A 17,589-nucleotide genomic window follows, 5' to 3' on the forward strand; every position below is an offset into this window, starting at 1 on the left:
TTTTTTTTTTTTTTTTTTTACTTAGAGATTTAGAGCTAATTGATTCTAACCTTAGGGACTTTCTTTTCTTCTGTTTTTTTTATACACAACCCAACCCCAAATAAACAATCTAACCACCTATCTTTCAAAACTGAATCTATTAGCTAGTTCAAATTCTAACTTAGCTAAATCAAGAGGCAGTTCTTTGTCGTTCTCAATACTCTCAAGGTTTCACAACCTATACACAATGGAAAAGGCCTTACTCAACAATTCATAACAAGGTTTGAAAGAAAGGTTTGGGTTCATGGGTAGGACAAATGAATCGGGTTAAACGAAAAGATTGGTAAAAAGTGGAGTGCTAACCCGAGTTTAGAGTTACCATGAGCAAGTATTCAAGTTCCATAAGCAAGACAATTAAAGTTCAAATTAAATCCAATAATATAGAGATGTTCTATTCAAGCAAGTGGAGGAAGCATTCAATCGACACAAATGATCTAAGGAAATATTTTTCATTCTTTTCCAAAGATTGATCTAGCAACAATGAACTGTGACTAAGGGCTATAGCTTCAATCCTAAAGTTTGATTTTAAACAAGGTGGTTTTAATCATTGTCCCCTAAGATGCATATGCAACAATCCTATATGAAACAAACTAGACTCAATCCTAATATGTATATGCAACTACATGAACACTCTTTTTTTTCTTTTAAAAAGTTTTCAATTATTTTTGGGTTTTTTAATGCACATAGATGCAGATTCAAATGAATAAAACTAGCATGCAAAAATTTGAAATAATAAAAATAAGAAAATAAAACACAATGTTAAATACATTCTAGGACCCTCCCCTAAACTTAAATTACACAGTCCCTGTGTAAATAAAAGTTGGAAAAGAATCCAAGAATCACACAAAATGAATTAAACTAAATGCAATTGTATATACAAGTGTTGGATGAATGTGTTACCTCATGGGTTGGAGAAGAAGGAGGTTGCAGCAGCCTCCATACTCGCCAACGTGTAGCCAGGGTCGTCTCCGCGATGCCTCAGGTCGGGTGATGTTCTCCTCAGCTCGGGGCTCGTATGATGATGCTCTTTGAGGTTCCGGAGGTGGCAGTCCTCGAGTTCCTTCTAGCGGTCCGCTTCTCCCCATCCAAACTGGTGCTTGTGCCGAGGTATGAGCTGAGGCACAGCTTGCCTTGTCTTGCAACTCCTTGATTTGACCTCCCATTATCTTCACCGAACCGGCAAGATCTTTCACCTTCTTCACCAAGAACTTGTTCATCCTCTTCATCCAACCGATCCTCTTGTGAGCTTCCCTAACTCCAACCGGTTGCTTTTGAGAGCATACATACTCCTCAAAATCAAACTCCTCCGAGCTATCTCCTTTTCTCTGCCCGGTCTCCTCTCTCTTCTAAGCTTCGGACTCCTCCTCCGGGTTGTACAGCTCTTCCAACGGTGGTGCGAAGTCAATGTTGTTTCCCAGCCGAACCTTGGTGCATATGACATTGGGTAGAACCATTTGAGCAGCTCCAGCGGTTGGATGGACAAACTTGAACAGCGTCATGTCATTAGGCCTCTCATAGGCCAAAAATCTCGCCAGCAAGAGGTAGTCCGCATCCAGCCATCTTGGTTCATGCACAATTCCCTTCAAGGGCACATCGCAAGCCACTAGGATCGGTGTGANTCTAGCGGTCCGCTTCTCCCCATCCAAACTGGTGCTTGTGCCGAGGTATGAGCTGAGGCACAGCTTGCCTTGTCTTGCAACTCCTTGATTTGACCTCCCATTATCTTCACCGAACCGGCAAGATCTTTCACCTTCTTCACCAAGAACTTGTTCATCCTCTTCATCCAACCGATCCTCTTGTGAGCTTCCCTAACTCCAACCGGTTGCTTTTGAGAGCATACATACTCCTCAAAATCAAACTCCTCCGAGCTATCTCCTTTTCTCTGCCCGGTCTCCTCTCTCTTCTAAGCTTCGGACTCCTCCTCCGGGTTGTACAGCTCTTCCAACGGTGGTGCGAAGTCAATGTTGTTTCCCAGCCGAACCTTGGTGCATATGACATTGGGTAGAACCATTTGAGCAGCTCCAGCGGTTGGATGGACAAACTTGAACAGCGTCATGTCATTAGGCCTCTCATAGGCCAAAAATCTCGCCAGCAAGAGGTAGTCCGCATCCAGCCATCTTGGTTCATGCACAATTCCCTTCAAGGGCACATCGCAAGCCACTAGGATCGGTGTGACTAGTCCCCCAATAGAGATCTCTCCGCCTCCTTCTCTTCTTTTCACGTCCCACAATTTCAGGTAGAGGAATTGATCGAGTAACACAAACACCATACTAGTATCAGCAACATCTCCTACTAGTGGTGTTCCATCCCTAGCGTTATCCAAAACTCCACACAGTGCAATATCTAACAGCTGAAGCTCATGGTCGTGCACATTCCCAATCTCTTTTCTAGCAAAAAGAGTGCATGCGAGGGACTTGTGAAAATACCTCAAGATAGGGCTCCTTATTTGAGCGGATTTNCTCTCTCTTCTAAGCTTCGGACTCCTCCTCCGGGTTGTACAGCTCTTCCAACGGTGGTGCGAAGTCAATGTTGTTTCCCAGCCGAACCTTGGTGCATATGACATTGGGTAGAACCATTTGAGCAGCTCCAGCGGTTGGATGGACAAACTTGAACAGCGTCATGTCATTAGGCCTCTCATAGGCCAAAAATCTCGCCAGCAAGAGGTAGTCCGCATCCAGCCATCTTGGTTCATGCACAATTCCCTTCAAGGGCACATCGCAAGCCACTAGGATCGGTGTGACTAGTCCCCCAATAGAGATCTCTCCGCCTCCTTCTCTTCTTTTCACGTCCCACAATTTCAGGTAGAGGAATTGATCGAGTAACACAAACACCATACTAGTATCAGCAACATCTCCTACTAGTGGTGTTCCATCCCTAGCGTTATCCAAAACTCCACACAGTGCAATATCTAACAGCTGAAGCTCATGGTCGTGCACATTCCCAATCTCTTTTCTAGCAAAAAGAGTGCATGCGAGGGACTTGTGAAAATACCTCAAGACAGGGCTCCTTATTTGAGCGGATTTGGAGCTTGTGGACTTGTAGGGGTTCTTGTCTCCTATTGTCAGCCATAGGGACCTCATTTCCTCTTTGCTAACCTCCATTCCTTCTCCACTACCATCCTTGAAGCCATATAGCTTCTCCATCTCTTTGAAACTGAGCCGGTATTCCTTGTTCCTTACGGAGAAGGTAATGAACCCAATCCCCCCATCGGGTAGTAGGGTCGGGTGGTCCTCAAAATAGTGCAGCTTCAAGGTCGAAAGGAAATGGACTGTCTCCTCCTCATATGCTTCAAGGTGGGTTCGCATCATATTGCCCAGGTGGCACATATCAAACAGATATTCTGCATCTCTAGCGATGCCCAATTGCTTCATGGTCTCACGGTGAGGGTATCAGGTACCAACAAAGCTCATCTTCCGGAAGACCTTGAATAGTCTCGCCGGAGTATCCACCCCCTTCTGTTTTAGCCTCCGTGAGGCTTGGCGGGTCCTCTCTCTCTGCTCCTCTTCTCTCTCTCGGTCCTCCTCCTCGGCGTGTTGATCCTCTTCCTCAACTGCTCTCTCAACCACCTTCTCAGCATTCTCCGAAGCCGGTCTCTTCCCTCTTGCAATCGCAGCTCTGCTCATTGATCGAGAGGTGTGGATCTCCCCTTGCTCTTCTCCTCCAACATCAGAATCGACCTCCATAGGATCAGTAAGGGTCTTTTCGGACGTAGACAGGTCCCTACATCGAGGAGAACGGCGGACAGCACTCGCCATTAGACTCGGTGAGCGAACTCGGGGGCCTACTCAACGATTACTAGAGCATCAGGTCAGGTAGTGGATCGGTTTGTGCATCGGGTTGTGCATCGGGTTGGGGAGGCTAAACGTCCACCCAACGGTTGGGAATGTGGAACGTTTCCTCTTCCTTGAGACTCTCGAACTTTGATGGCATCACCTCCGGTTGTAGCAGCGGTGGAGGTTGATCTTCTTCTCTTCCTTTGGTAAGTTTTAGCAATTGGCTCTATGTTTGATTCCTTGAGAAGAAAAAGAAAGGCTAGGCCTCGAGGTTACTAGGGTTAGTCTTCAAAGAGAATCGAATAGAGCTCGAGTTTGAGAGAGAAGAATAGAAACTTATGGAAAATAAAAAGCTTTAGAGATAGGAGAGACTTATCGGTAGTGATGAGGGAGAAGAGTCTCGAAACCCCTTAAATAGGCTAGGGTTTGGTTGGTGGGCTTCACCGAGAGTGGGCTTCCTTGTGGAATTCGGACTCCACTTGCCACCCGAGTTGGGACACGATCAGGTGCGTCGAGTACTGTGTCGGGTTGACCTTCGGGTTCCTCAATTTTCCTCTTCTTAATTTTCATTTTTATTTTATTTTATAAAATTGCAAAAAGAGAAAAAATAAATAAAAGTAAATAAAACAAATAAACTAAAATTAAAAGATACATTTGGGACTTCCTCCCAAGTGAGCTTGTTTAAAGTCACTAAGCTTGACTCTTTATGCTCCTTAAACATTGGGTCCATGTGGAAGAGGTTCTGGAATCCTCTCTACTCCAGTAGGCTGGTTCAACAGATTTTCCAGGTCTTGTCTAGGTTATAAGGCAAATGTGGTGTTGACCTCTTCAAGATGTTGCACCTTCCTTTGTTTGGTCTTAGTGGAAAAAGTTTGACCATCAATGGTTGGCCTCTTAATCCTCTTCTTCACATCAAACTCCATCTTGAAATGCTCACCATGCTCTATCCTGATCTTGCCTTATTTCACCTCGATCACAGCACCAACTATTGCCAAGAATGGTCTCCCTAGAATCAGTGGATCATCCGGTTCCTTGTCCATATCGAGGATCATGAAGTCAATAGGCACTTCCAGTCTTCCAATCCTGAGAGGCAGATTCTCCAGGATACCAATCGGGTACCTCACTGTTCTATCAGCCAGAACCAAATACAATTTACTTGGTTTAAAATCAGTGAATCCCATCTTGTTGGCAACTGACAGTGGCATATAGCTAACCGAAGCTCCAAGGTCGCACAAACAGTTCTTGAAGATCTGAAGTCCTATCGAACACGAAAAGTGAAAGAGCCAGGGTCTTCAAGTTTTTCCTCAATTCGAAGCTCAGGATCCAAGCAAACTCCACTTCTCAGAATCTCAAAACCGATCTCCTTGACAGCTTCCTTGACCTCATCCTCCAATCGAGCTGCTTCCTTGGCAGGTTCCTGCTGAAGCTTGTGTGGGGGCAAAAGCTTAGGTGGTGGAGCTTTACGCTTAGCCATTCGCTCTGCAAGCGCCTCCAGCTTGATGTCAAGTGCAGCATTGAACCTTTCCTCTAACTCCCCTTCCTTTGTTGCAGGTGGTTGAGGCTGATCTATCTTTTCAACATCTACTTGATGCATCATCCGATCAACACCATCGTGTAGGTCATCAGGTTCCACTTCGGGTTGTTCTTCGGTTTGTGATTCTTGAACCAGTGCTCGATCATCAACTCGATCAGTCTCTTCGGGTGAAGGCTCGGGTTCATACTCGGATATATAGTGCTTGGCCTCATTTTTCAATGGGTGTTCCACATCCTTCCCATTTTGATCATCACTGTCCTCAGTGAGGTAATCGTCATAGTCATCATCAAGGAATATGGCTTGAGCAGTCGCATAATCCTTGGGGTTTTGAACAGCCTTACCTGAGAGTTGGTTGATCTTTGGTGCTGGTTGGTTGTTGTGGTGGCCTTCCAGGTATCGAACCTTTGTGTTGAGTGATTCGTACTTGGCATTGAGATCATTGTATCCTAAGTCGATCATGTTGCTCATCTCCGCGAACCGTTTCACGATGTCCATAGAAGCTGTAGCCTGATTCTGAATCATTTGCTGAATGAGACCGCGTAACTCAGCTTCTTGTGATTGGTTTGGTGGACCTTGGTGTTGTTGGAATCCAGGTGGTTGGTTGTAGGTTCCTGAGTACTGCTGCTTAGGTGCATAGCCTTGGTTGTATTGGACAAAAGGCTTCTGTTGGATCTAGTTCCCTTGAACTGCAGATGGGTAAGTTTGGTCCTGAGGATTCGCAACATTAGGGTTCCGATAAGATAGGTTCGGATTCGGCTTGAAGTTGTTGTACCCTCCTTGGTTGTTGATATAGTTAACATACTCTAGTTGCATAGTCTCCCCATCTTGTTGTTGAAACTGCTCTTCCTCTGATATAGCATGAACATGCTTATGCTGGTTGAGGAGCTGATCGAGCTTATCATTGAGGGCTTTCATGTCCCTCTTGTACTTGGCTTCTTCCTCTCCTGTAGATCGCACAGAGCGATCATATTCCTCATTGTAGTTGCCATCAGATTGAGCCAAGTTCTCCACTAGGTCCCAACCTTCATCAACATCCTTGTTGAGGAAGTTACCACTAGGTGTCCAGCAACATCCGTATCTTGGGGACCACTCCTCGGTAAAGTGTGCTCAGCAATGAAGCATTACTAAAACCATGATGTGGACATCGAGTATTGTACCCCTTGAAACGTTCCCAAGCTTCATTGAACGTTTCGTTGTTCTTCTGTACAAAGCCAGAAATGTCATTTCGCAGCCTTGCGGTTCTGGAGTTGGAGAAGAATTTGGCTAGGAACACCTTCTTGCATGCTTCCCAAGTGGTGATGGACTCCTTAGGGAGCGATTTCTCCCAAATGTGTGCTTTATCTCCCAAAGAGAATGGGAAAAGCCTGAGCTTGAATCCATCTTCACTCACTCCATTTATCTTAGTGAGGCTACAGAGCCTATCAAATTCATCCAGATGATCCAATGGGTCCTCCATTGGCAATCCATGAAACTTATTGCTCTGTATCATCTGAATGAGACTACTCTTGATCTCAAAATTATTGTTCTGCACAGCTGGTGGCACAATGCCATTCCTCTGAGTGAGAGTAGATGGAGCGTCTCCTGCTCCTATATTGGTCCTTGCTTGAGGAGCGGGTGGACCGTTTTAATTATTCATCTTCTCCTCAATGATTGCTGGTTATGGTTGAACTTGTCGTTGTCTGAGTAGCCGAGGTCTATCGATGTTGTCGATGAAAGGACTCAGGTTCTGACTACCTCTGGATCGTGTTTGCATGCACAGGTAGGTATCTGAGTGTGTACACGAGGATTAACTCGATCCAGGTGATCGAGTGACGGGTCGGGTGGGTGCTCGGGTTGTACCTGAGATTCAAAACAAACAAAAGCGAAAGCAAACAAGTCAGTATCCAAAACGAATATAAACAAACGAACTTGATCTAGCAAGTTTTGAAATCCTAAACGTAGCAAAATTAAAAAAACCAAATGGCAACGGCGCCAAATTGATAGACAAGTTTTCACCCAGGGTATCAATCCCCTATGCAGTTGTAGCACAAAGGGTTATCAATCCAAATGGTTGTGTATTGCTAGTAGGAAGGATATGATATGTACAATACAAGTCAAGCCAAGCAATTAGGGTTTAGTTCTAACAATCCTAAAATAAACAAAGTAGAAGAATATAAACAAGTAAACCACACGACCTAAGCACTTGATGCATGCAATCGAGTACATGATCGAGTATGCAAGTGAGATCTGAACAGCTCGAGGTATTACTCGATACAGGTTATCGTGTACCTGATCGGGTAAGTGGTCGAGTAAGTAAAGAAAATGCAAATAAATGAAATACGAAAGTTCCTAAGGATGGGGGTTATCGAATCCTAAGTGTTCTAAACCAGTACGGATGCCTTACATGCCTCAAGCAATTATTTCCTAGACAATGAACCTCTAAGACCTTGTCACCACACTTTCTCACTAGCAACAATCAACCTTGAACACATTACCACACTGTCGCAATAGCAATATGAACAAATAAGCATTAAGAACGATTCATTATTGTCAGTAGACTTAAACTCATCTAATTTTGTTACTCAGAGTTAAGTAAACCTCTAGCATTGGCTAAATCAAGCATTTTATCTACTCCTTTTGGCCTGTAGCATTTGTAAACGCCCTAGATCTAATCTCAACCTTTTGGTCTGTTGACAGCATTAAGAACACCAACCTAGAAGGAACATCACAATCAACTAAACCATCCTAACCGATCAAAAATACAAAATCATCTATCCCATCCCTAGAACCTTTTCTACACTACTCGGACATAGAAACGAATAACAAAGCAATCAAAATGAATGCAAATGAAATTGTATTAAAAGATACAGTAGAGTAGAAAGAGTATATGATAGAAATCTAAGAAAACTACAAAATAAAAATGCAAAACAAGAAGAAAAATGTTAAGTTGCTCAGTTCTCTCATAGAAGCTCTCGCTCTCTGGTTTGAGGGTCTGCGGCGTGCTAGTTTGCAAGCTAGGGGAAGAGGGGGTTTATATATGGAAACCATTTGACCTAGCTTCCCAGACCTGCTCGATGGTCTACTCGATGGGGTACACGAGGGTGAAGTCGGGTTACTCCTCAGGTGGATCTTCGGGTTGCTCTTCACGCTCTTGGATCCTCTTTGATCGTGTTGGGGTTCAGACTTGTTCTTGTAGCTCGATGGCTCCTTCGGGTACATGCTCGAGTTGTCCTTGTTTTTCCCCATTTTTGACTCTTTAGCACCTGTTTTCATCCAAAATATGCAAATGCAGAAATACAACACCCTAAATGCTCTAAAAGTGAATTCCTACAGTTAATGACCTAAAAATGCTATTTTAGAGGTATGAACAATGCAAAATATGGACAAAAAAAGGATGCTAAAAACATATAAATTAGAGAGTTATCAGGACTGCAGGTTGACCCCCAATGTCTACTCTGCGCAAGCGGATCTGAAAGCCGTGATCATCTTTTCTTCAACTGCCCTTACAGCTGGTCGATTTGGAGCAAGATCTCTTGCCGTTGCAACCATAGCTCTACACCTTCTTGGACGGATACTACGAACGGTCTCATCAACTACAAAGACTCTCGTGAAGCAAGGAAACTCCTCCTAATCGCATGGCTGGGAATGATATACTTCCTTTGGACTGAACGGAATCACAGGCTGCATCAGAACTGTTTCAAGCCAGCTGATCATCTTCTTCATCAGGTTGATCAGCTAGTGCGAAACAGAGCCCTTAGCTTCTGTGATGCCAACCCGACTCTCACTTCTACTCTGCTTGGCCTCTGGTTTGCTGGATCTCACAACTGAAAGGAATGCTACAAAACCCTAATCTCTCGACTTTTGCGATTCCACCGAAGTCGTCTCTCACCAATCAATGGAAGAAGACAAAGGTGGTTTGAAACGTTTTAATTGCCAACCGTTTTTCTTTTGGTTCAATCGTAACTATCTTGGTTCAATTCTGGTTCCTTCTCAATGGGTAATTTGTAATCTGTTTTATCTAACTGGGCTTCCAGTATTGGGCTCTCCCTGTAAAAACATTTTATGTCTCTGTTTTAATATGAATGCCCTTTAACAAAAAAAAAAAAAAAAAAACAGTTTATAACCTAATCACATTAAATTTGTTATTAGATAGAGTATAAAATTTTAAAATACTTAGTTTTTTTTCTATAATTAAACAGAGGTATATGCCTATATGGTATGTTAAAGTATATTTTTATGTGTATACAATTTTTTTTTTGGAATATTAAGAATGTGTTGTAGTATGTGTACTATTTTGTAGTTCATATACTAAATAATTTATAAGTTAATTTTCCAAACTATGACTACAATATATAGTATATAAAATAAACTAATAGTTTTAGTGTTGGTTCTATAGTCCAAACCCGCCATCCTAGGTGGATCACACAACATGTTCAAAGATTTTTAATCCTCAGAAACTCATCATACAAAGCCCGTGAAAGTAAAATATAATATGTGAGGCGAAAAATCACTTTTTATCAAATCAGTTTTTCAAATTTTTAAAGAACAATACCTCTTCACTCACCTCATAAAATACTGTATATACATTTACAATTATGTTTGTTACCTTTTAAAACACTTAGTTTATATATAAAAAAATCAAATATAAGTAGAGTTAGTTAGTTTATTAATTTAATTATTTAATGTCAATGGCATACCTTAAACAAATGCCAACTTCAGAATTTATTTAATAAATGTCTTCAAAAATGTATATATAGATACAATATGATTATTTTTAATAACTATATTTGGAAGATTTTGTTAAAATTTTAAATTATGATTCTTCTATCATCTTTCTTTTATTTTATTTATAAATTGTTTTGAGTTATCATAAAATACATATGACAAATAATTATGTAAAATTTATTTGGCATTTGTTGTGATTTGAATTTTTAAAAATGAAAATATATTACTCAATCTTTGAAGAAAATGTATGTTTTAATGTTCCAAATCGACGGTAGGTAAAACTAAATTTATGTTGTACGTAGAACAGATTGTGGCACTATCCGAGGGATTTCTGTGAGTCCTCGAAATAAAAATCGGATGATGTCAGAAAGAATTTTTATCCAAACATTAATTGGTCGTGTCTTAGCAGACGATATATATATAGGTTCCCGATGTGTCGCCTTTCGAAATCAAGATCTTGGGATTGGACTTGTCAATCGATTAATAACCTTTGGAACACAATCAATATCTATTCGAACTCCCTTTACTTGTCGGAGTACATCTTGGATCTGTCGATTATGTTATGGTCGGAGTCCCACTCATGGTGACCTAGTTGAATTGGGGGAAGCTGTAGGTATTATCGCGGGTCAATCGATCGGCGAACCGGGGACTCAACTAACATTAAGAACTTTTCATACCGGCGGGGTATTTACAGGAGGTACTGCCGAACATGTACGAGCCCCTTATAATGGAAAAATAAAATTCAATGAGGATTTGGTTCATCCTACACGTACACGTCACGGGCATCCTGCCTTTCTATGTTATATAGACTTATCTGTAATTATTGAGAGCGAAGATATTATACATAGCGTGACTATTCCACCAAAAAGTTTTCTTTTAGTTCAAAATGATCAATATGTGGAATCAGAACAAGTTATTGCTGAGATTCGCGAGGGAACATACACTTTTCATTTTAAAGAGAGGGTTAGAAAATATATTTATTCTGACTCAGAGGGCGAAATGCACTGGAGTACTGATGTGTCCCATGCACCCGAATTTACATATAGTAATGTCCACCTTTTACCAAAAACAAGTCATTTATGGATATTATCAGGAAGTTCGTGCGGATCTAGTCTAATTCTTTTTTCGATCCATAAAGATCAAGATCAAATGAACATACCCTTTCGTCCCGCCGAAAGAAAATCTATTTCTAGCCTCTCAGTGAATAATGATCAAGTGAGCCAAAAATTTTTTAGTTCGGATTTTGCGGATCAAAAAAACTTAGGGATTTCCAATTATTCAGAATTGAATGGAAACTTAGGTACTAGTCATTCTAATTTCATATATTCTGCTATTTTTCATGAGAACTCAGATTTATTAGCAAAAAGGCGAAGAAATCGATTTCTTATTCCATTCCAATCGATTCAAGAGCAAGAGAAAGAACTCATACCGCATTCAGGTATCTCAATGTGGTTAATAAATTAATGATTTTTATTTACTCACAATTAGAACATTAGAATTACTACTTTAAAATATTTCACAAAATAGTGATGCAAATACAACAAACAAACAAATAAAAATATAATATTCATTAGAGAAATTAAAATACTGTAATATTCTAAAAAATAGTATTTAAAAAGATATATGTAGATTTACCAAATAACTGTAATATTAAAAGTAAATAATATTTCAAATAAAATAATTTTGTAAAACAAATATAACGATAATTTTTATTATTATATTATATTTTTGGGAAACAATGTTGATCTGTGCTGTATCGCACCTGATATTTCCTACTTCACTATTATATTTTACCATTGACAAATTGTGTTTATTTTATGTCGTCAAACTCGAATCATAAATTTATCCTGCGATTTAAAGGACAAAGAATTAATCCCTTGAGTCGATGCTTCAGATCTTAGCAGTCAGTAATTTCAGTCAGAAAATGGAGTGATGCATTAATGTATTGATGTTGAAAGACATGAACGAAAAAGGTAATTGTTGATATGGAGAACAACGATTTAATTTGCTAGTTTGATTGAAAAGGATATAGATTAGGCTTTCGGTGGAAATATGGATCGCTCCCTCCCGACTATCGGGAAGTATTTAAACTAACAAAAGATTACATCGACCTCCTTGATTTTCTCCAACGATCTCGCTCCCATCTGCTTTACGTATCCTTATCCTCTCACGAATTTGACCTGGCCTCCTTCTCTAAATCAACACCTCCCTTATGGGCTTGTCTCTAGCCCAGTATCGATCCTCAGATCCGGAGTTTTATGGGCTTATTCACAAGGCTTCTGGTCGACGGAACCCATCACGAACAGTAATAATTACTTATGATCATGAATATAATTGGCTCCGGACCGGGTTTAATACGGTTATTTAGACAGAACCATGATGGTTCATGGTTTGGTTTCTGAATTCTGATCTACAAAATATGAGCTTATCAAATTATTTGGTCATGACTCCTGACATCAAAGGTTCGGCCGAATCCCATCAAATAAATAAGAAAAGAACAGAGATGAGTTTGTTGTTACACCTCTAGTATTATCATCTTTGTCCATCTTCTTTTTTTGTTGCTTAGTTTGATCTCCCAGAGAGCCTATAACCAATGACTCACCGAGACATATACAAAACTCATATAACTTTTAGTGTTGTGCGAACCTATTTGATTCGCTGAGGGTTCTGGCTGGTTTGAAGTTGCAATTGTAGTGATAAATCTTGACAGCCAGAGCCTCAACAACTGCATGGTCTTAAAACTTTACATTACATGTTGATGATGCTATGGAATTGTATAGAGAGCGACGGTCTAATGGTGATCATTACATCCCACCTCGCTTTAAATTACTATTAGAACCACTCATTAATTTTTAATAACAGGTCAGCACAATAAGTTTCTTTTTCTTCCAAAATTTACATCATAATAATAAAAATAAATATTTCTTGTTACGTTTTTACCTTAAAAACCTGCTAGAGTTTCTAACTTTCAGTTTATAATCTCATCAGCACAAACTCAAGTGAAGATCCTCTCTTCTCTCTTCAACACACCAATCACTCTCACCAAAATGAATAATAAACCATAAAAAATCTCTCTATTTCCGATGGGAAAATTCATCACAACCACACTATCTCCACCGCTCTATGCACGATCAAAGCTCCTCTGTTTTTCTCTTGTTTACTTATTCACTACTCTTTTTCTTTTCCTCTACGTATCTCTCTCAAGAAACCAATGCGTCTTTCGATATTCCCCGTTCGATCCGATTCAACCAAAACTTTTCTCTTATCCTTCTTCTTATGGTGAACACAAATACGCTCTTCCCACTCACCGATCTTCTTGTTCTTCTCCTCTTTTCTTCTCAGGTAAATTAACAATTTCTTCATTTCGATCTTTATTATATTCTTTAACTTTTTATTATTTGTGTAATGATCTTGATTTTTTTTATGTTAATCAGATTACTGGACAGTGTTGAAGGAGATAGAGAGTATCTTGAGCGATTCATCATCATCATCACAAGAAAGTTTGAGATACATTAATGGGAAAAGTGAGAGTTTCGGTGGAAATTTTAGTACTCGGAAAAGATTTTCTTATTACAATCATTCCAACATTGACGTCGAAGTTCCATGCGGCTTCTTCAAAGATTTTCCGGTCAGCAACTCCGGTGAGATTGTCATCATTCAAGTTTTTTAAAAGAAAATGCTAACCAGTACCGGTTTATGCTCATTTTATCCTTAGTAAAAAGTCAAAACCCAATACACCGAGTAAACCGGAGAAAATCAGGATCATAACGGCATAATTATGTAGTTTGATATATATATTTTTTGGGTTCAAATTAGACAAAATCTTTTACGCATTTTTTCAAAATTTAAAAATCATAGACGTAACGTTTGTTTTGTTTCATGATATTTCACTGACATCACTTGTTTACTAATTAGTAATGAATTTTTACTATTTCTCTAATGACATACAAAAATTTGATTTAATTTGTTTTTCTCTATTGTTTTGGTAGATAGAGTTGAGATGGAGAAATGTGGACTAGTAGTTGCATCAGCAATTTTTAACGATCATGACAAGATTAGACAACCAGTGGGACTTGGAGTTAAAACCTTAGAAACCGTTTGCTTCTACATGTTCATTGACGATAAAACCTTAAACTCACTCTTCCACCACAACGTCATACCGAGAAATAGTCCAAGAGATTATAGAGTCGGCGCATGGAGAATCATCAAAATATCTAAATTCGAGAGTCTATACCTTAACCCGGCAATGAACGGTGTTATACCAAAGTATTTAATACATAGATTGTTTCCAAACACAAAGTTCAGTATATGGGTCGATGCGAAAATTCAGCTCATGATCGATCCGCTACTTCTAATTCATTCAATGCTAGTAGTGCCTGAAGCCGATATGGCAATATCGAAACATCCGTTTTTTATAAATACAATGGAGGAAGCGATGGCTACCGCTAGGTGGAAGAAATGGGGCGATGTCGATGGACTTAGGATGCAAATGGAGACTTATTGTGAGCATGGTTTGAAGCCTTGGAGCTCTCATAAGTTGCCGTATCCCACAGGTAATAATAAAATCTTCCCTAAATCATAACTAATTAAAAGCTTTTATTTTTCTATGGAATTAATTAATGATATATTAGTTTTCTTAACCCGTATATAGGTAGTTAGGCAAGTTTCTACTACGAAAAAAGTATTAATTGTTAGTTGTGCGTTTATGAATTGTGTTCACCATAAGTTTACAAGTATTAATTGTTAGTTTGCTTTTGTTTGAGTTTACATTCATGAATTGTATTTATCACTTTAGATTTTAAGTTAAACACCATTATAATGGTTAGAAAATAAAAAATGGTGTTGCGATAATATGTCTTTTAAATTTTAATATATGTAACTTCATGGTGTAATGTTGATTTTCTGTATAATTAATAAAAAAATTAGTTCGAGCATCCGTACAGTGTTAAAATAATATTAACGTAAATATCTTTAGAAAAACATATACTTTTTTTTTTTTTACATCAAAACATATACCTTTCTTTGTCTAGAATGTTGGTATACTCTTATGTTACTTTGCAATAAAGACTAAGGAGTCATGTCTTATGCATGAAGATTTGCTTTAGTTGGTTAGGTTATGTTCTTTTTACCCGTGGCTTTTGAAAATTGGATTCACGGGTAATCATGAAAACCATACTTTCTATAATTATATTCAATCCCAATCCGTAGAGAAATAACGAAGTATTAATGTAATGTAATTTCCAATTGCATAATAACATTGTGACTACAATTTACAACAACATAATTTTTTTTGGATAATATGTTAATGAAACTAGTGTTGTTGCTTGTTTCTAGCTGTAGATTTGTTTGTTTGTTGGACATATTCGTGTAAGAGATAAAATAAAATCATAGTTGCAATCAAAGAATCACGACGTGGTCCCATATAACACATCAATTGCAATACGAGATAGCGAAAGAAATATTTTTAAGATCAAATTTGGGTCCCAAAAGCAAGTTGTTCGATGGTTTTGGACGGTCCAAGAAAGAGACGATTGTTACGTCAATTTTATTTCAATTTTGTTATATAGCGTGATACGATCTTTAGAAGTTTTATTCATTAGATCTTAACGTTATTAAGAAATCTGATTTGTCATGTTAAATGTTATTTGAAATAGATGTACCAGATAGTGCGTTGATACTGAGAAGACACGGAATAAGAGGCAACCTATTCTCGTGCTTCATGTTCAACGAATTAGAAGCGTTTAACCCACGAGACCAATTAGCGTTTGCATTTGTGAGGGATCACGTAAACCCTAAGGTGAAAATGAACATGTTTGAGGTGGAAGTGTTTGAGCAAGTAGTTGTTGAATACAGACACAAGCTCAAAAAGATCGAGACATCTACGTACGAGGAACAAGAAGAAGAACATAAAAAATTATCGTTGAGGAAAACACAGAAGAGAAGAAGATGGTTAGATCATGACTCTTGGTCTCTTAATAGTAGTAGCTGTAAGAGTTATCTCATGGATATGTGGGGGTGAATCTCACCATTGAATCCGATTTATATAGTAACTGGTCATTATAATACCATTTACAGGTTTACCAAATTGTACTTATGTGTCACACTATGTACATAATTATGTGTTATTTATCACATTGATGAGCACAACTGGAAAATATTTTTGAGATCACGATAACATCTGAACTTTTAGAATGTGGAATGGAAAATTCACTCGGCATCTACCTTGCGTGTTGTGACATTCTAACACAAGTAGACTATAACCCGCTCGGACTCTTTGGCGAGATCACAATCATAGATGGCACGGTGAAGCAAAAATGAAGTTTCTTGATCGTTTGGTTGGTAATAGACTTTGCTCACTCAAGAATCCAGTACACTCTAAATTTGAAGATGGGCTACGCATATGGCTCGATCTGAGAGTATAACATGGATTGCATCTTCCAATTCTGTATTCTCCTTTCGTTTAGTTCATTTAATAAGTTTTTTTTAGAAAAGGATGCATATATGTAATGTAAACAATTTTTGGGTAAAAGAAAGTTTATATTCATTCCAAAAAAAAAAATAACTGATAGTTCCATCCCAAACTGTTTATACAAAAAAAACGTGTTTGAAATAAAAAGATGAAAAAACTCAAATTTTTGTGTAAATAATAATAAATAAACTAGATAGTTACCCGTGTGGTATAGCACCGGAAAATTAGCAAAATGTTTGCCTAAATTTTATTGTACTTTGTTACCTATAAAATAATAGTAGAAGATTTATTTGATTTACTTTATATATTTTATAATCTTCTACGTTTAATTTACTTAGTTTCATATTCTGATTTCAATCTGTATTCAGTACATGATAGAATCTTCAAATCCGTGAATTATATAAATTTTGTAAAATCCTGAAAATAAAAAAACTCATATTGAAGCGGTCGTGTTTAGAAATCTCAATTTAACTTTTTGATTTATTTATTTTAGTTGTATATATTATATTGGATAAAATATAACATTTGTGATTGCTTAGATTTTAATAAGATTTTATTGCGTCTATGTGCAGTGCGAAAAAATATTTGATAATGAGATATAATATTTTATATTTTTAAAATATAAGCAATGTTGTATCTTAGTTTTAAAATACATATGTCATTATTAAACAATTTTGGGGATGCAAATATTTAATCTTAGTTTTATAAATAAAATTAAATTTTATAATTGTTTGAAATAGTTTGTTATTGTTTTCTAAGAATTCTAAAATAAAAAAATGAAATCTGTTAAATAATTTCGAAAACATTGTTTTATTATTTTATAAACCAATATATGTTTTTTTGTTAATTATTAAAATAATTAAAATCCAATGACAGTTTTTGTAATATGCCACATGATAGTAGGATTAAACTTCTAACAAAATTGCTTAAATAAGTATATAGAGATTAAGTTTAGACTTGCGGCCTATACGGTAATGGAGAATGGTATATATTACAATCGACAATGTACAATATATATACAAGTTTGTGACTTGGTCACAAAGTGTAAGACATTATTACAAGATATATAC

General features: G+C 38.1%; 1 protein-coding gene across 1 annotated transcript; it reads left to right on the top strand.

Annotated features, from left to right (window-relative positions):
- Positions 13,003 to 16,219, top strand: LOC104771886. The gene is made up of 4 exons (XM_010496492.2): positions 13,003 to 13,392; positions 13,485 to 13,691; positions 14,040 to 14,603; positions 15,705 to 16,219. Exons 1-4 carry the CDS (start codon positions 13,134 to 13,136, stop codon positions 16,067 to 16,069), a joined length of 1,395 nt encoding a protein of 464 aa, XP_010494794.1. The 5' UTR covers positions 13,003 to 13,133; the 3' UTR covers positions 16,070 to 16,219.

The sequence above is a fragment of the Camelina sativa genome, chromosome 20 (genome assembly GCF_000633955.1).
Source record: "Camelina sativa cultivar DH55 chromosome 20, Cs, whole genome shotgun sequence".
NCBI lineage: Eukaryota > Viridiplantae > Streptophyta > Magnoliopsida > Brassicales > Brassicaceae > Camelina > Camelina sativa.

Coding starts and splice junctions, on each gene's coding strand:
- LOC104771886 (XM_010496492.2), top strand. CDS start 13,134: ATGGGAAAATTCATCACAACCACACTATCTCCACCGCTCTATGCACGA. Junction 13,393..13,484: donor TTCTCCTCTTTTCTTCTCAG/GTAAATTAACAA, acceptor TATGTTAATCAG/ATTACTGGACAGTGTTGAAG. Junction 13,692..14,039: donor TTTTCCGGTCAGCAACTCCG/GTGAGATTGTCA, acceptor TTGTTTTGGTAG/ATAGAGTTGAGATGGAGAAA.